The sequence below is a fragment of the Macaca thibetana genome, chromosome 3, assembly GCF_024542745.1.
Source record: "Macaca thibetana thibetana isolate TM-01 chromosome 3, ASM2454274v1, whole genome shotgun sequence".
NCBI classification, from domain to species: Eukaryota; Metazoa; Chordata; class Mammalia; order Primates; family Cercopithecidae; genus Macaca; species Macaca thibetana.
In genome coordinates, this window is record NC_065580.1 from 150,817,059 (window position 1) to 150,836,627 (window position 19,569).

The 19,569-nt window shown below is 50.2% G+C and overlaps 1 protein-coding gene across 6 annotated transcripts in view; it reads right to left on the reverse strand.

The window, feature by feature from the left end:
* PCNT (pericentrin) overlaps nt 1-19,569 on the reverse strand; it is a 142,007-nt gene that overhangs the window by 106,806 nt on the left and 15,632 nt on the right. For 4 of the 6 annotated variants that reach the window (XM_050784315.1, XM_050784314.1, XM_050784317.1 and 1 more), the window contains exons 1-3: nt 14,430-14,614; nt 12,149-12,361; nt 4,660-5,109 (exon numbers count right to left, since the gene is read on the reverse strand). In XM_050784315.1, the coding sequence (XP_050640272.1) occupies nt 4,660-5,109; nt 12,149-12,361; nt 14,430-14,483 (717 nt within the window). In that variant the 5' untranslated portion in view covers nt 14,484-14,614. Of the gene's footprint in view, nt 1-4,659; nt 5,110-12,148; nt 12,362-14,429; nt 14,615-19,569 lie in introns of those variants that run through there. The other 2 variants (XM_050784313.1, XM_050784318.1) reach the window with 2 other exon arrangements.

Below are 19,569 nucleotides of genomic sequence, written 5' to 3' on the forward strand. Positions count from 1 at the left end.
TAAACTCCCCTTTATATATCTATCTATCCTTTTAGTTCTGTCCCTCTAGAGAACACAACAAATCAAAACTGCAGAATACCAAAGACAAAAGTCTTCAGGGCGGCCCCAGCAGTGAACACAAGCTAGAGAGGCAGAGCGAAACCACCGGCAGGTAAGACACCAACTGCCAACTATATGTCTACACCAGCCAGACTTTCAAAAAGGGAAATAAAAATAGGCCAGGGAAATAAAAATAGGCCAGGTGCAGTTGCTCACACCAGTAATCCCAGCACTTTGGCAGGTTGAGGTGAGCAGATCACCTGAGGTCAGGAGTTCGAGATCAGCCTGGTCAACGTGGTAAAACCTGTCTCTACTAAAAATACAAAAATGAGGTCGGGTGTGATAGCTCACACCTGTAATCCCAGTACTTTGGGAGGCAGAGGCGGGTAGATCATTCGAGTTCGGGAGTTCAAAACCAGCCTGGCCAACATGGCAAAACCCCATCTCTATTAGAAATACGAAAATTAGCCGAGTGGTAGCGGCATGCACCTGTAATCCCAGGTACTCGGGAGGCTGAGGCGGGAGAATCGCTTGAGCCCAGGAGGCGGGGGTTGTAGTGAGGTGAGATCACCACTCCAGCCTGGGTGACAAGAGCCCAAGAGCAAAACTCCGTCTCAAAAACAAAAAAAGATAAATTCATTATTCATATTCACAAAAAAGCTAGAAGCAAGTAAGACATCCTTCACCAGGTGAGTGGATAAACAAATCCAGCATCAAAAAGGAATGAGCTACTGATCAATCTAAAACTTGGAGAATCTTAAACTCATTTTGCTAAGTGATTTAAAAAGCTGAACTCAAAAGGCCTCCAAGAGTGCTGGGATTACAGGCGTGAGCCACCACGCCCAGCCTAATTCTACATATTATAGAATTCCGTCTGTAGAACATTCTGGAAAAGGCAAAACCATAGAACAAAAAACACACCAGTGGTTACCAGAGGCTGGGGAAGGAGGGAGCAGCTGTTTAGAAAGAGGACACAGGCCCTCTTGGGGGCTGGGGTTGTTCTGGAGGGTAACTGGGTGGTGGATACGACTCTACACAATTGTGCATCACAAAGAATGAACTTAAAGCATGCAATTTCTAGGGTGGGGGAGGTGGCTCACACCTGTAATCTCAGCACTTTTGGAGGCCAAGGCAGGAGGATCACTTGAGCCCAAGAGTTCAAGACCAATCCTGTCAACATAGTGAGACCCTGTCTCTACAAAAAAAATAAAAACAACAAAACTTAGCCAGATGTGGTGGAACGTGCCTGTAGTCCCAGCTACTTGGGAGGCTGAGGTGGGAGGATTGCCTAAGCTCAGGAGTTCAAGGCTGTGGTAAGCCGAGATTGTACCGCTACACTCCAGCCTGGGCAACAGAGCAAGACATTGTCTCAAAAAAAACAGTATGCAGGCCGCGTGCAGTGGCTCACGCCTGTAATCCCAGCACTTTGGGAGGCCGAGGAGGGGGCAGATCACCTGAGGTCGGGAGGTCAAGACCAGCCTGACCAACATGGTGAAACCCTGTCTCGACTAAAAACACAAAATTAGCTGGGCATGGTGGTGCACGCCTGTAATCCCAGCTACTCGGGAGGCTGAGGCAGGAAAATCGCTTGAATCCGGGAAGTGGAGGTTGCGATGAGCCGAGATCGCACCATCGCACTCCAGCATGGGCAACAAGAGCGAAACTCCGCCTCAAAAAACAAAACAAAACAAAACAAAACAACACAGTATGCAATTTTAAAAAATTGACCAGGATGGTGTGGGATCCCAGGATAGTAAGTAGCCAGTGACCAATGAACCTGACTACATGCTCACCCATGAAGACACAATCTTAGTGAGGGGCTGGGGAAGAGAGGAGTGACCTGAGTCACCTCGGAAAACAGTTTTGACTGGAAACTGAAAATGGAAACCAAAGGAGATGTAAAGAAACACTGAACTCCACTTAGTAAATTTGTTTCTTATATGATGTGGGTTGCTAATTCTGAAACTATTATACACTTACAGGAGAGTTGAGCAAATAAGTAAATAAATGGGGTCGGGCGTGGTGGCCCACACCTGTAATTCCAGCACTTTGGGAGGTTGAGGCGGGAGAATCACCTGAGGTCAGGAGTTAGAGACCAGCCTGACCAATATGGTGAAAACCTATCTCCACTAAAAAATGCAAAAATTAGCCAGGCATGGTGGTGGTGCTTGTAATCGCTGCTACTAGGGAGGCTGAGGCAGGAGAATCACTTGAGCCTGGGAGGCAGAGGCTGCAGCAAGCCAAGCTCCCGCCACTGCACTCCAGCCTGGGCAAGAGCAAAACCATCAAAAAAAAAAAAAAAAAAAAAAAAAAAAAACCTTCCAATTTATTTATTTATTTATTTTTTAAGTAAATAAATGGCAGAAGTGAGAGCCAGGCTTCTCACTGTCTGAGAAGGAAACTGCAGATAAACCAGGGGGGAGGGCAGAGTGAACCCTGTGGTGCTGGATCAGGCTCTGAGGTATCAGTGTGTACTCCTATTTATTTTAATATATGCGTCTATAAATACAGATGAACATAAATACAGCTGTGAGCGTACACACAGACTAGCTCCCAGGCACACCCTTTCTCTCTCCATCCACGGAGAGAGCCCAGAAGCAGCAGCAACATCCCAGTAGCAGTGAGCACACCGAGTGCCCAGGTCTTGGTCTCAACACCACAATCCAGTAAAAGGCACCAAGACTCCTTGGAGAAACAGCGGACTCAGAACGGAGACAGGGCCCACACAATGAGCCTGCAGCACCAACTTGCAGTGTCAGAAAGCCAGAATGTGCTTCAAACACATGACACAGGGGCCACCTGAAGAGGCTCCCCATGGACAGGGCGGCAACAATTTAAGCATCAAAATAATGTTGAGGCTACACTAAGCTGTGACGGCCCCACCACACTCCAGCCCAGGTGGCAGAATGAGACCTGGTCCCAAAAAGTGAATAAATGAATGAAGAGTGGGTTTTATAGAACCCACCAGAGACTGTTCTTCCAGGCCCCGCCTATAAGTTAGATCTTTCCTGCAATAATGCAGATTAAAAACCAAACCTGGCCGGCATGGTGGCTCACGCCTGTAATTCCAGCACTTGGGGAGGCCAAGGCAGGAGGATCACCTGAGGTCAGGAGTTCGAGACCAGCCTGACCAACATGATGAAACCCATTCTCTACTAAAAACGTAAAAATTAGCCAGTGTCATGGCAGGTGCCTGTAATCCCAGCTACTCAGGAGGCTGAGGCAGAAGAATCGCTTGAACCTGGGAGGCGGAGGCTGCAGTGAGCTGAGATCATGCCACTAAACTCCAGCCTGGGCAAGAAGAGCGGAACTCCATCTCAAAAAACAAACAAATTTGCCGGCCAGGTGCAGTGGCTTACGCCTGTAATCCCAACACTTCAGGAGGCTGAGACGAGCGGATCACTTGAGGTCAGGACCAGCCTGGCCAACATGGGGAAACCCTGTCTCTACTAAAAATACAAAAATTAGCTAGGCATGGTGGTGGGTCCTTATAGTCACAGCTACTCAGGAGGCTAAGACAGGAGAATTGCTTGAACTCAGGAGGTGGAGGTTACAGTGAGCCAAGATCGCACCACTGCACTCTAGCCTGGGCAACAGAGCAAGACTCTGTCTCAAAAAAAAAAAAAAAAAAAAAAACCAAAAAGCAAAAAACAACCAAACCTGCCTAGAACAGTGTGAACTGAGTTTAGCTAGAATCAAATGGCTAAAATATAGGCTTTCTGTTTTTTGTTTTGTTTTTTCGAGACAGAATCTCGGTCTGTCTCCCGGGCTAGAGTGCAGTGACACCCTAATTTTTGTATTTTTAGTAGAGACGGGGTTTCACCATATTGGCCAGGCTGGTCTCAAATTCCTGACCTCATGATCCACCTACTTTGGCGTCCCAAAGTGCTAGGATTACAGGCATGAGCCACCATGTCCAGCCTAAAATATAGGCTTTTAACATAACACTTTAAAATTAGTCAATTTCAAACTTAATGTTTTCTTCCAAATGCTAACAAAAAACATGTCAATAAAATAAAGGTAATCAACTCAACATGTGTGGAATTCATCCCACCAGGCACGTGGCAGAAACCAGGGACATGTAGACTGACCACAGCCTCCCTGCCCTGCCAGGCTCTCAACAGGCACAGCCTCCCTGCCCTGCCAGGTTCCCAACGGGCACAGCCTCCCTGCCCTGCCAGGCTCTCAACTGGCATGGGACTTCCAGTCACGTGACTGATGTGAAACCTGAGTTGCCAGGCCTAAAAAAAATGCTGAACAGCCAGGTGAGTCCATCGACAAGGGCAACTAGAATAAAGGCAATACGTGAAATTCCTCAAACTTATGAAGGGTGGCTTCTCTTCAATGTCCCATGGGAAAAACAAAAAAGGAAGATCACAAGGAAGGCAGATTTGAGGTCTGAAGAGAGGCTTTCCATCCACAGGCAACACTAAGAATGTGCAGGCAGCAGCACGTGGGGCCTACAGGGTAAGCCTCTGCCTCCAGCTCTCTCTGTTTTCAGTTTCTACTTTTAAAGAGAGGCCCTGCAGAGATGGAAGGTCCTCTCACTGGTTTGGATTTCTACAACATAAAGAAATCCTTTGACAAAGAATACACCTTAACAGAGAACTTGAAGAATACCTTTGTGATGACCTCACGCTGTTCTGGATGGGGGTCACTGACTGTGAAGAACCCAGGCTGTTCTGGAGGGTGGTCACTGACTGTGAAGATCCCACGCTGTTCTGGATGGGGGTCACTGACTGTGAAGATCCCACGCTGTTCTGGATGGGGGTCACTGACTGTGAAGATCCCACGCTGTTCTGGATGGTGGTCACTGACTGTGAACATCCCACGCTGTTCTGGATGGGGGTCACTGACTGTGAACATCCCACGCTGTTCTGGAGGGTGGTCACTGACTGTGAACATCCCACGCTGTTCTGGATGGCGGTCACTGACTGTGAAAATCCCACGCTGTTCTTGACAGGGGTCACTGACTGTGAAGATCCCACGCTGTTCTGGAGGGTGGTCACTGACTTGCTTCTGCTGCAGTTGTTCCAAGTCCTCTCTCTTCTCTCCATCTCGGTCCTCCAGCTAAGGGGAGGGCCAGAAAGAAGCATTTAAAGCAAGGTCCAGGGCTGCAGCCTCAGGCCTTTCCCAGCTCCTCTACTTGCAGGCCTAAGCTGACTTCATTTAACAAGGAGAGCTCATTTCCACCTGTTCAGAAAGTGAACCTTCCGCATTAACAATTCTCAAGTTCTAAATTTTTATTTATTTATTTTTTTGAGACGGAGTCTCGCTCTGTCGCCCAGGCTGGAGTGCAGCGGTGTGATCTTGGCTTACTGTAAGCTCCGCCTCCCGAGCTAACACCATTCTCCTGCCTCAGCCTCCCGAGTAGCTGGGACTACAGGTGTCCATCACCACGCCCGGCTAATTTTTTGTACTTTTAGTAGAGACGGGGTTTCACCATCTTAGCCAAGATGGTCTCGATCTCCTTACCTCGTGATCCGCCCGCCTCGGCCTCCCAAAGTGCTGGGATTACAGGTGTGAGCCACCACGCCCGGCCTATAATATATTTTTATAGAATATTATTATTTTTTTTTGAGACGGAGGCTCACTCTGTTGCCAGACTGGAGTACAGTGGCGCGATATCGGTTTACTGCAACCTCCAACTCCCAGGTTCAAGCGATTCTCCTGCCTCAGCCTCCTGAGTAGCTGGGACTACAGGCGCGTGCCACCAGGCCCAGCTAATTTTTGTATTTTTAGTAGAGACGTGGTTTCACCATGTTGGCCAGGATGGTCTCGATCTCTTGACCTTGTGATCTGCCCACCTCGGCCTCCCAAAGTGCTGGGATTACAGGAGCAAGCCACTGTGCCCAGCCATGAACTCTACTTTCAAAAAAAATTTAATTAACTTTTTGAAACGAGGTCTCGCTCTGTCACCCAGGCTGGCGTGCAGTGGTGCAATCACAGTTCACTGCAACCTTGACCTTCTGGGCTCAAGCAATCCTCCTGCCTCAGTCACCTGCGTAGCCAGAACTACAGGCATGTGACACTGTGCCCAGCTTATTTTTTATTTTTTTGTAGAGACAGGGTCTCTATGTTCATTATGTTCCAAGGCTGGCCTCAAACTCCTGGGGGCTCAAGCAATCCTCCCACCTCACCACCCCAAAATGCTGGGAATGAGCCACAGTGCCCAGACTAGCCTGCTCTCAACAAGATGATTCACTGAGAACATTTCCATTTCCTCCCAAAGTAGCAAAGAAAAATCACAGTGTTGGCTTTTCAAGATCATCAGATGAGTCACAAGATGAATGCAGAGAGAGCGTACTCATAGCCAATGACGGCAAAACTGACGTGAAAATAAAATTTCACACAAGTCTTCATTTGACGATACCCTAGGATCAGTCTTCTCAGAATCAAGAGGAAGTGAGGGACGAAAAGGGGACACAGTGGTCTCAATCAGCTGTCCACTCACTTGAATGATTCCACTTCAAAGGAACCTGGACCATCCACTTCCTTAAGAAGTCACTTCTAATGTTTGGGTGCCAAAACTTAGTTGATGCAAAGAGGTTGGAGCAAATTTCTAATGAAGTTGTTTTAAATTATTGCTTTATTTTTACTTCTGTAAACTACTTGTAAAACAACTTAAAATGACAAAACAGTAAAGAGGGGCCAGGAATCTAGATGATAAATGATGGTAACTATATTTCCTGGTATTTGATACAAATATGAGTTGGAAAAGTGCTAGAACTACACTTCTTAAGCGTTCTATAGCACTAGTTAAATCTTCAGCCAAAGTTTTTGTGTTTTCTTCTGAAATTCTTGACCTCTGAGCAATTTTTGGATGGGTTTTTTTTTTTTTTTTTTTTTTTTTTTGAGATGAAGTCTCGTTCTTGTCCCCCAGGCTGGAGTGCAATGGCGTGATCTCGGCTCAGTGCAACCTCCGCCTCCTGGGTTCAAATGATTCTCCTGCCTCAGCCTCCTGAGTACCTGGGATTACAGGCGCCTGCCACGAGGCCCGGCTAATTTTTGTACTTTTAGTAGAGACAGGGTTTCACCATGTTGGCCAGGCTGGTCTCGAACTCCTGATCCCAGGTGATCTGCCCACCTTGGCCTACCAAAGAGCTGGGATTACAGGCGTGAGCCAATGCGTCCGGCTCGATGGTTCTTTTACAAAAAATGGCCTCTCCTCATTTTGTTCCTCATCTGTAACTGAAAGGTCAAATTCTGCTTTCTTTTTTTTTTTTTTTTTTTTTAGACGGAGTCTGGCTCTGTCGCCCAGGCTGGAGTGCAGTGGCCGGATCTCAGCTCACGGGGCAAGCTCCGCCTCCCGGGTTTATGCCATTCTCCTGCCTCAGCCTCCCAAGTAGCTGGGACTACAGGCGCCCGCCTCGTCGCCCGGCTAGTTTTTTGTATTTTTTAGTAGAGACGGGGTTTCACCGTATCAGCCAGGATAGTCTCGATCTCCTGACCTCGTGATCCGCCCGTCTCGGCCTCCCAAAGTGCTGGGATTACAGGCTTGAGCCACCGCACCTGGCCTCAAATTCTGCTTTCTACCACTGCTTTATTTTTACAATTTTTTTTTTTTTTTTTTTTGAGACAAGGCCTTGTTCTGCCACCCAGGCTGGCGCGTAGTGGTGCCACCATAGCTCACTGTAGCCTCAAATTCCTGGGCTCAGGTGATCCTCCCAACTCAGCCTCCTGAGTAACTGAGACTACAGGTATGCACTGTCACGCCCAGCTAATTTTTATATTTTTCATAGAGACAGAGTTTCACTATGTTGCCCAGGGTGGTCTTAAAATCCTGGGCTCCAGCCATCCTCCCACCTTGGCCTCCCAAAGTGCTGAGAGCCACCACGCCTGACCCTGCTTTCTGCCATTTCTGAGTTAACTTCCAGAACTGAGACAGCTGTTGCATCGGTTCAACTATTTTTCCATCATGCACTTAACAAATTGTAAGGGAACATAGCTGAATCCTGAATATTTACCAGTCTTCCTGTAATTCTACCTTCACTTATAACCATCCTGAAAAAAACCTAAGATCTTAAAGTTGGTTAAAAATATGTCTTATATCGCCTAGGCACGGTGGCTTATGCCTGTAATCCCAGCACTTTGGGAGGCCGAGGTGGGAGGATCACCTGAGCCAGCAAGGTCAAGGCTGAAGTAAGCTGTGATTGGGCCACTGCACTCCAGCCTGGGTGCCAGAGAGAAGACCTGTCTCCAAAAAAAAAAAAAGAAAAAAGACTTTGCATTTACCTAACAGTTAGCGATCAAAGTAAGCAATTTATTATATGTTGGAAAGCACAATTATTTCTCCCTCCCCCTCACACACACACGCACGCACACACACATTTATCATCTTATGTTGTTCAATAAGCTCACTAGACTCCCGATAGCCAAACCTCTCACAATTTATAGATGGGTAAAATAAAACAAATACGCCTTTAATTATGTTCAAAGCACTGGTACAACTACAACATAAAGGTTCCTTGAGGATTCCTGATTTCTGGACACAGCATGACCAACCATCTGAGAGGGGAGCGCCCTGGCCTGAGACATTATTCGACCACACAACCACCAGCTCCTAGCTTTAAACCGTGAACTCTTTGCCGGAATTTCACTTTTCAGAAGATCATTATTCCGAACACAAAATTACTCCTATTTTAACATCTACATCTGGATTAAAGGCATGTTAAACTCAAATATCATGAACTATTTTACAACATATGAGAAAACTCGTTTTTAGACTGATGATGTACAATGATATAATCAGAGAAAAAGTTAATGAAATATCTGCTTCTTACAGCACCAATGCTTTTTATATACGTAACTGACAAAATGGCTTAAGAAATTTGATTTCGGCCGGGCGCGGTGGCTCAAGCCTGTAATCCCAGCACTTTGGGAGGCTGAGACGGGCGGATCACGAGGTCGGGAGATCGAGACCATCCTGGCTAACACGGTGAAACCCCGTCTCTACTAAAAAAATACAAAAAACTAGCCGGGCGAGGTGGCGGGCGCCTGTAGTCCCAGCTACTCGGGAGGCTGAGGCAGGAGAATGGCGGGAACCCGGGAGGCGGAGCTTGCAGTGAGCTGAGATCCGGCCACTGCACTCCAGCCTGGGAGACAGAGCGAGACTCCGTCTCAAAAAAAAAAAAAAGAAATTTGATTTCTCACTTAGTATACAACAGAAACACAAAGGCTCTCTTCTACACATATGACTTAGTTTACCTATACATGTATAAAGAATATAAATTTTAGCCAGGTGGGTGGCTCACACCTGTAATTCCAGCACTTCAGGAGGCTGAGGTGGGAGAATTACTGGAGCTCAGGAGTTTGAGACCAGCCCTGACAACACAGTATAACCCTGTCTCTACAAATTTTTCTTTAAAGTTAGACAGGCATGGTGGCACACGCCTGTAGTCCCAGGTATTAGGGAGGCTGAGGCAGGAGGGTCACTTGAGGCCAGTAGGTCAAGGCTGGAATGAGCCATGACTGTGCCACTGCACTCCAACCTGGGCAAGAAAACAAGACCCTACCTCAAAAAAAAAGGGAAAAAAAGCTGATGTCCAAGACCCAACAGGGGTTAACATCTGATGACTGCATGTTTAGCTTATTAAAATAACAGGAATTCTGTGGAAAAAGCTGATTGGTACCCGACCTTTGCCCACCATTTTAGAGCCAACGGACAGGAAGAGGAGGTATGTCTCTGCTGACGTCAAGCTACAACTGTGCAGAGGAACTCAGGATGACGAGGTGAGACGAAAATCAGTCAGGCCCTGCCAGGCCTTCATTCCATGCAGAATGCTGGCTGCAGGAGCACATACAGTTTCCTAGAGAAAGTATCCTTACATTTTACCAGCCTTTGGTTTTTAAAATATTGCTTTAAGCCAGGCGTGGTGGCTCACGCCTGTAATCCTGGCACTTTGGGAGGCCGAGGTGGGTGGATCACGAGGTCAGGAGATCGAGACCATCCTGGCTAACATGGTCAAACCCCGTCTCTAAAAATACAAAAAAATTAGCCGGGCGTGTTGGCCGGCGCCCTTAGTCCCAGCTACTCGGGAGGCTGAGGCAGGAGAATGGCGTGAATCCGGGAGGCGGAGCTTGCAGTGAGCGGAGATCGCACCACTACACTCCAGCCTGGGCGACAGAGTGAGACTCTGTCTCAAAAAAAAAAAAAACCACCAACCCAACAACCAAAAAAACTCAAGAGATAAAAAACAAAATTCAGGGCCGGGCGCGATGGCTCATGTCTGTAATCCCAGCACTTCGGGAGGCCGAGGCGGGCAGATCTCGAGGTCAGGAGATCAAGACCATCCTGGCTAACACGGTGAAACCCCATCTCTACTAAAAAAATACAAAAAACTAGCTAGGCGAAGTGGTGGGTGCCTGTAGTCCCAGCCACTCAGGAGGCTGAGGCAGGAGAATGGCATAAACCCAGGAGACGGAGCTTGCAGTGAACTGAGATCGGGCCACTGTATTCCAGCCTGGGCGACAGCAAGACTCTGTCTCAAAAAAAAAAAAAATCAGGATTTGTAGGCGGAATAACACAAATTTTAACTGTTGGCAACAACTCAATTTTTTTTTTTTTTTTTTGAGACGGAGTCTCACTCTGTCACCCGGGCTGGAGTGCAGTGGCCGGATCTCAGCTCACTGCAAGCTCCGCCTCCCAGGTTCCCGCCATTCTCCTGCCTCAGCCTCCGGAGTAGCTGGGACCACAGGCGCCCGCCACCTCGCCCGGCTAGTTTTTTGTATTTTTTAGTAGAGACGGGGTTTCACCGTGTTAGCCAGGATGGTCTCGATCTCCTGACCTTGTGATCCGCCCGTCTCAGCCTCCCAAAGTGCTGGGATTACAGGCTTGAGCCACCGTGCCCGGCTGCAACTCAATTTTTTAAGTAAAGCAGGATAGACACATATGACCTTGGGCCAGATTCTCCCTTTGGTCACCAGTTTTCCAGCGAATCCTAGCAAACACCAAAGCCTGCACCCATTCTGCTGCAGCAGCAGGGACACTCAACACCCAAGGCCCTTGTTCATAATTCACACAAAAGGCCCAAGGACAGCCTGCCTCCAGGCAGGTTTGTAGGCCCCCAAGGAGCTTGGAAGGCCAGCCCCTTCAGGACTCAGTGTGCACTCACCTGCCACACCTGCCCATGGGGGTGCCCCTGCAGCTCACAAGGCCTCAAGCAGCAGACCCAGTCTCCTCTAGCAACACACCATGTCTGCAATACTTTCACCCCTTCCCTCCTCATCTCACTTTTAGTGAAAAGGTAAAAGACAAATGTGACACACAGGTGCATTTACAAGTATGTGAAGGAATATTATATTTTAAGTGTTCCAAGAAACACCCATCAAAGGGGCTGATAGACACAACCACACATGAAGAACTCCCAGTCTTCCATTACAAAGCAAACAACTGACACTTGCCTTCAAGCAGTTAATCCAAAATTTCTCAAAATTACATAAGATAAAACAGGTATTATAAAGTGCCTATAATCCCAGCACTTTTAGAGGCTGAGGAGGGAGGATCGCTTGAGCCCAGGGGTTTGAGGCAAGAGTGACCTGTGATAACACCACAGCACTCTAGCCTGGGAAACAGAGCAAGACGCTGTCTGGAACAAACAAAAGAAAAAAAAAAGAAAAAGAAAAGAAAAGAAAAACCAAATTTATTAAGAATAAAACCATAAAAATTTACTCACTTTTTTTTTTGAGATAGAGTCTCACTCTGTCACCCAGGCTGGAGTGCACTGGCACGATCTCGGCTCAATGCAACCTCTGCCTCCCGAGTTGAAGCTATTCTCCTCCCTCAGCTTCCCAAGTGGCTAAGACTACAGGTGTGCACCACCATGTCGGGCTAATTTTTGTATTTTTAGTAAAGATGAGGTTTCTCCATGTTGGCCAGGTTTGTCTGGAACTCCTGACCTCAGGTGATCCACCTGCCTTGGCCTCCCAAAATGCCTGGATTACAGGTGTGAGCCACCGCACCTGGCCCTCACTTTTTATAAACTAAAATAACACACTCTTTCCTCACTTTTGAAAGGCAAAAACAGACCAAAGACCATCTTTAGTAAATCACACTAGAAATCACTAGAAGATAAGCGAAATGTTCAAACACAACGATGAGCAAATCTACCTGAGCAGCAAAGGCCCCGCCTGCCCCATCAGGGGTGTCGTCACATGATGTGCTTTTGCAAATGTCCCCTCCTCCACGGAGTGCACGATCCTCCTTGGCTATCGGACTCTCCTCCTGGACAGGCGCATCGACAGCCGAGCCCTTCCTCTTCGCCGTCTTTTTCTCCGAATGCGAACCGTCACCTTTTGTTTTTCTCTGTCGGAAGTGAGCAAGCTGCGCAAAAACGTAGATAAGTAGTAAAGGCAAAGATAAGTGAGAAAAAAATAACACAACCACAAAGTCAACAGACTGGTGGGGATCATGAGGCCTGAGGGCTGACCCAGTCTACTCTGCCACACTTGGCCAACAGATCGCTCTCCACAAACACTGCCTTCATCAATATCTATATCCAAGGGGTCTAACAATGAGGACTGCTAATTATGCCTGGTAAAGAAAACCATACAGCTGATTGGCAGAATAGCTTTCCTAGCCCTTGGCAGTTTGCAGAAAAATAAAACTTTAAAAAAATACATCTATATAAAAGATTGATAGCCTAATCAAGGCATACTTAAGTTTTAAAATGATATAAAAGCTAAATCTCTCCCTTCTTGCCCCAATTTTCCCCCAACTGAAGAAATACATAGCCCAGCCAAAACTTCCTAGCCATAGATTCTGAGACAAGGTACAGAAATAGCAAAAAATTAATTAAGCCAGGTCAATCTCACATCTTCCTTTATGGAATCAGATGTTCTATTTTTCATGACACAGCTCACCAAAGCACCAGGGACCTCCACGGAGCATCGCCCATCAGAAGGCACAGCCTAGCTCTGCTCAGTCCTCAAATCCGAGGGTTTGAGACTATGTGTGAGCCTCATCTCCCACTAACATCTTACTCAAGAGGTATGCGATCCCACATCAGCCTTTCACGGGGAGACATCTGTTCCGTCAAACAACTGTGGCCACAAAAACAAAACGCATGGAACACACATTTGTGTAAACGACAGGTACACAAGCTCATGGACCCAGAAAAATTACACAAGGCCATTTACACAAGAAAACGGTCTCTCAAAGAAATTTCTTCAAAGTCAAACTCACGTAGTTTATTTTCGTGCCCTCCTCCACCACACCTATCCACGTGGGGATAGCACAGACCTGGTCTCCAGCCTGCGTCGCCCTACAGGCGGCATCCTGTCCCTCCCTCCCCACTCTCCACCCTCCACGGAGCTCTGTGCTCCCGTTCGCAGCTCCCTGCAGGCCTGCCCGCCTCAGCCCTTCCCCAGCCCAGCCCGGCGTCCCCTGCCGGCCGCGCCCTGGAGCCCCCGCTCTTCCCCAGCGCCCCGGCCAGAGCATCCTGGGGGAGCCGCGCGCACCTCGCAGAGAGGCCGGCCTCGTCCCGACAGCTCCTGCGGTTCCCCCTCGCGCTCTCGGGACTCCCGTTCCGGCGTCCCCGAGTCATGGGCTCCGCGCGCTTTATTCTCCAAATGAAACCCCGGTCCGTGGCCATCAAACCCAGCGCCTTTTCACGGCGAAACCCGGGGCGGGAAAAGACGGGAACGCGTCCCTCGAAGGGGCCGGCGCCAGCGCCGCGTGGGTTCCCGGCAGCGCTACGCCGGGCCAGGATGGGCAGGAAGCGCGCCCAAGGGCGCGGGAAGACGACGGCTGCCGGGAGCGCCGCGGGGGCCTTTCACACGGTAGGGACTGCAACGCCGCGGGAAACGCGCCGGGAAAGCGTCTCCGACGAACGGGGCGAAGGCGCACCCTGAGAAGGCGCTGCAGGCCACCCGCGCCACGCCCCCGGCCCCGGCCGCGCCGGAAACTGGCGCTAGACGGCACAGCCCCCCGAATACCGGCCGCCCGCCCCAAGCCACCCTGTCCGGGAGGACGCGGGGACCACTCAAGAATCCAGCCTGGGGTCCAGCGCCCGCCACGCCCCGCTCCGCGCAGCCACGCCACGCCCTCGTGTCCCCGCCCGGCAGCCACACCCCGCCCCGGCGTGCACTGCGAGCAACCCGCCCCCCCCCCGACGCAGGCGCAGCCCCGCCCCGGCCCGCCCGAGAGGCGCCGCGCGTCGCGGCCGCTGATTGGCTGTGGCCGCGGTGGGGGTCGGGCCCTGGCGGAGAGCGGCGGATTCAAGATGGCGGCGGCCAGGAGGCGGCTTCCAGCGGAGCCGGCGGGAAAGCGAGACCTCGGCCGCGGCTTCCGCCGGACAGCGTCCGCTCCTGGCAGGGGGCGGTGGCGGGCACCGGAGCCGCCCTTAGGACTTCACGCCGCAGCAGCTAGAGAAGAAGCCTCTGATATTTACCTTCGTCCTCCCGGCCTCCACCTTTCGGCGCCGCTGCTCTTGCTCAACTTCCATCTCCCTCAGACGCCGCGCGGGCCGCCCGTCGGTGACGGGGCTGACACAGAGCAGCCTTCGCTCTATTTACACTCCCTCCCCCGCGCTGGGGCTCGCCCTCCCCCGCGACAACTGTCACGCAGCCGCGGCCCCGCCCCCGGCACGCGCCGCCAATCAGGGGGCCGCGTTCCCGGTCTCGCGCACGCGCGCTCGGGGAGGTGCAGTCTGGGCGGAGCCCCGCCCTATACATTCGCCGGCCACAGATTGGCGCGCTCACGTACCCGCCTCCTACGGCAGGACCAGTAAGCGGATAGCGGAGGCCTGGCGCCCGCTGTGATTGGCCGATTTTAAAAGCCCCTGCTGGGCCGGCCGAGCGGCAAAATGTTCGTGCTGCTGGTTGCGCGCGGCGGCGTCTCTGCTTTGTGTCCACAGGACCGCTGGCCGGGCTCACTGCACGTGCGGGCGGCGTCGGACCGCGCTTAGCAACCACCTGGACAGGGCCAGGCCGTTTTTCCCCCCTCAGGAATTAGTTGTTGACCGTGGGCCGCCGCGGGAAGTTGAGGCCTACCCCAGAGGAGGCTGCTGAGGTGAATCTCGGGATCCGAAGGGCTCCCTCACCCCAGCCCGGGACAAAATCCTACGCCACCAGCCCGCCGAATGCGCCCCCACAGCCGGGGATCCCGGGTCTTCAGAGAAGAACTCGGCCGAATGCGGTCAGAAAGCCCGCGAACCGCCTGGACCTGCAGGCCCCGCCGCTTGGAGTTCCCGCCTTTCCCGACTGAGCCCGTGTCTGCTCGTGTGTCTCACTGATGTCTTAGGTCTCAAAAAAGAAAAGGTTTTTAGGAGAAAGAAGAGAAATGGGGCCGTGGGTTCGTGGTCCCAGGGGGAAACTGACGTCGCCTGAGGTCGTCGCCCCTCAGCTTAAGCTGAGCGGAACCTGAGCGTGAAGAGGTGGCAACCACGGAAGATTTGGGTGCCTTGGAGTTCCCTGGACACCGAAGCCTGGACACAGTCCCGGGGTCTGCACCGCCTGTGACCTGCAGCGGGACCGCCGGGGTGGGCGTTTTCTCAGCGGGCGCGCGCGTGGGCGGACTTGGGGAACTAACTGGAGCGAAGTGGCAGACGGGGTGGTGACGTCGCGCAGGCCGTCCTTTCCTGTGGAGTATTTCTTCAGCTAAACCCTGTATTTCATGTGTCCAGGTCTGGTTTCTGGGTTTCTTTGTAGTCCTTCCACCTGTTAGTGCGCCTTCACTTCCAAACGGTTCGTTGCAGCAGTAATGATGCCCTTCCCTGAGCGTGCTGGAGTGGCTCCTCGCTGACGCAAGCTCACCTTGCAGCCTCCACAAGAACTTGGGATTCTCAGCAACTACAACTTAAACGCGCCCTCAGGAAGCCCTGGAATCTTGCTCAGAATTTTTTTTTTTTCTTTCTTTTTTGTTTTTTGTTTTTTTGAGACAGTCTCGCTGCGACGCGCAGGCTAGAGTGCAATGGCGCAATCTCGGCTCACTGCAACCTCGCTCAGGAAGCCCTGGAAGCTCAACCGCCAGAAACTTCTCTTGACTCAGGCCACAGTCTTCTGTGTGGTGAGCGGGTGTCCAGCCATCTCCTGGTTCCCAGACTCGGAATTGGGTGGTTTGAGCAAACTCTGAGCAGTGGGCTCATTAGAGCAGGGGCCAGGCAGGCAACACAGCCAAGCGAGCAGGGGCTGTGCCCAGAGGATCACACTTTCCAGGAACAGAGACCCAGACTGTGCCTGAATCTCACAATTGTTATGTGTTACAATACATTTACAACTGTGAAACTGAGGGGATGTGCCCAGGTTTGCCTAGACTGTTCCTCAGAACCCCAGAGTCGTATCTGTGCACATTCTGGAGAGGTTCTGCAAATGTTGGACTTGGGTCTTATTTCAGTTCTTTTTTCTTTTTTTTTTTTTTTTTATAGGCAGGGTCTCAGTCTGTCACACAGGCTAGAGTGCAATGGTGAGACCACGACTCATTGCAGCTTCAGCCTCCCTGGTCTCAGGTGATTCTCCATGTCAGCCTCCTGAGTAGCTGGAATTAGAGGCACACGCCACCATGTCTGGCTAATTCTTGTATTTTTAGTAGACACAGGGTCTTCCGTGTTGCCCAGCCTGGTCTCGAACTCCTGCGCTCAAGTGATCCACCCGTCTCAGCCTCCCAAAGGGCTGCAGTTACAGGCGTGAGCAACCTTGCCCAGCCTCAATTCATTTTAAACTGTTAAAAAGCTGTCAAGGCCAGGCAACCACTGCACTCCAGCCTGGTGGCAGACTGAGACCCCGACTCAAAAAAAAAAAGCTGCCCAAATAAATTTTGTAAATACTCAGCCTCAAGGAGGGGAACGTAACTCCCCGCTCCTTAAGTGTAGACCACACATAGCTACTTCCTCCTAAAGACTGCAATAAAGAAAAGGAGGGGGCCGGGCGCGGTGGCTCAAGCCTGTAATCCCAGCACTTTGGGAGGCCGAGATGGGCGGATCACGAGGTCAGGAGATCGAGACCATCCTGGCTAACACGGTGAAACCCCGTCTCTACTAAGAAATACAAAAAATAGCCGGGCGAGGTGGCAGCGCCTGTAGTCCCAGCTACTCGGGAGGCTGAGGCCGGAGAATGGCGTGAACCCGGGAGGCGGAGCTTGCAGTGAGCTGAGATCCGGCCACTGCACTCCAGCCTGGGCTACAGAGCGAGACTCCGTCTCAAAAAAAAAAAAAAAAAGAAAAGGAGGGAAAGAACTACTTTATTGTGGAGAAAACTGACAGATTCCACCTCAGCCAAGTGACCCAGGTCAGCCTCACAGTTACAGGGACACAATGTGTGTCCCTGATGTGATGGGGTGACAGTGGCACTTCACCCCTAGATGCTTTCTTTCTATAACCCGTAGTCCCAGTCTAACCAGGAGAAAACAGACACATTTTAATTGAGGGACATTCTTCAAAACATCTGCCCAGTAGTCTTCGAAACTGACAAGGTCATCAAAAACGAGGAAAGTCTGAGAAGGAGCCTAAAGACATATAACTCAATGTAATGGGGTGTTTTAATGGATACCACATTAGGGACATGAGGCAAACCTAAGGAAATTGTCAAACTAAAATTGACTTTAGTTAATTGTGTCTCGTCTCAATCATTATAACAAATGGGCCAGGTGCACTGGCTCTGGCCCAAAAATTAGCTGAGCACGGTGGCACGTGCCTGTAGTCCCAGCTACTCGGGAGGCTGAGGCAGAAGAATCGTTTGAAACTGGGAAGTGAAGGTTGCAGTGAGCCAAGATCGCACCATTGCACTCTAGCCTGGGTGTGGCAGCGAGACTGTCTCAAAAAAATATAACAAATGTAGCACACTAAGGTAAGATGTTAGTAAGAGGGGAAGCCACACATGGTATGTGGGATCTCCATGTACTATCTTCTCAATTACTGTAAATGTAGAACTGTTCTTTAAAAGCCTATTAAAAAATAAACTGACAAATCCATGCCCTCTGGAGCGTGTTATGTTTACTACTAGAGACCCCGAGGAGGCAATTATTAGTGCTTCCCATTCAGTTGGCAGTCACAGCTGTGGGCACACAGGCTCAAGTCTCTCCTTAAGTCAGTCAGTATTGCAAACCATATATAATAGTATACTTGATCAATATATAAATGTTATAAACATTCCACATCAAAGTAACATTTCACATTAAGAGAAAGAGGAGAGGAAAAAAAGTTAACCAGTTCAACAAAAAGGAGAATCTGTCTGGCAAGGAAGCATCTCTGATGTGGGCAGAGCCTTCAGCAGCAGATGTGGAGGGCTTCTCACAAGTGACAGCAAGACTATCTGTAAAATGGCTGCTTTGACCTGGTGGCGCTCTGCTCTTTTCATGGCCATAGAGTACTCTGGTGAGGACTGATAGTAAGAGTGTTCTTGTTTACGTCCTTATCTGGGTGGGTGCAGTATCTACTGATGAGGACACATCTGGTCCCTGTTGGCCTGATACCCTTTTTTTTTTTTTTTTTGAGGTGGAGTTTCACTCTTGTTGCCCAGACTGGAGTGCAGTGGTAGTGCCATGTTGGCTCACTGTAACCCCTGCCTCCCGGATTCAAGCAATTCTGCTGCCTCAGCCTCCCAAGTAGCTGGGACTACAGAGGTGTGCCACCACACCCGGCTAATTTTTGTATTTTTGGTAGAGACGAGGTTTCACCATGTTGGCCAGGCTGGTCTCCAAATCCTGACCTCAAGTGATCCACCCACCTCAGCTCCCAAAGTGCTGGGATTACAGGCGTCAGCCACCCACTGTGCCTGGCCCTATCTTTTAAAAGGTATCAGGGGCCAGGTGCTATGGCTCACACCTGTAATCCTAGCACTTTGGGAGGCCGAGACGGCGGATCACTTGAGGTCAGGAGTTCAAGACCAACCTGGCCAACATGTTGAAACCCCGTCTCTACCAAAAATACAAGGATTAACCAGGGGTGGTGCGCCTGTAGTCCCAGCTACTCGGGAGACTGAGGCAGGAGAATCACTTGAACCCGGGAGGCAGAGGTTGCAGTGAGCTGAGATGACACCAGCACTGCACTCCAGCCTGGGCAACGAGTGAAACTCCATCTCAAAAAAAAAATTGTAAGATGGAGTCCTTTTCTCAGATGAGGTCACTTATATCAAGGGTGCTCTATACAGTTGCTTAACTAAATTAACCTGGTTTTTGTTCTGTGCACACTCAGAACTTTAAATGTCTCCCAAGACTGTCATTGTTAATAACTGTGGACAAGAACTGGGTTCTTTTATTTATTTATTTATTTGTTTGTTTGTATTTATTTATTTATTTTTTTTTTCTAGACGGAGTTTTTGCTCTTGTTGCCCAAGCTGGAGTGCAGTGGCGCGATCTTGGCTCACTGCAACCTCTGCCTTCCGATTTCAAGCAATTCTCCTGCCTCAGCCTCCCGAGTAGCTGGGATTACAGGCTCCTACCACGACACCTGGCTGATTTTTTGTATTTTTAGTAGAGACGGGGTTTCACCATGTTGGCCAGGTTGTCTCAAACTCCTGACCTTGTGATCTGCCTGCCTCAGCCTCCCTAAGTGCTGGGATTACAGGCGTGAGCCACCGCGCCGGGCCCTTTTTTAT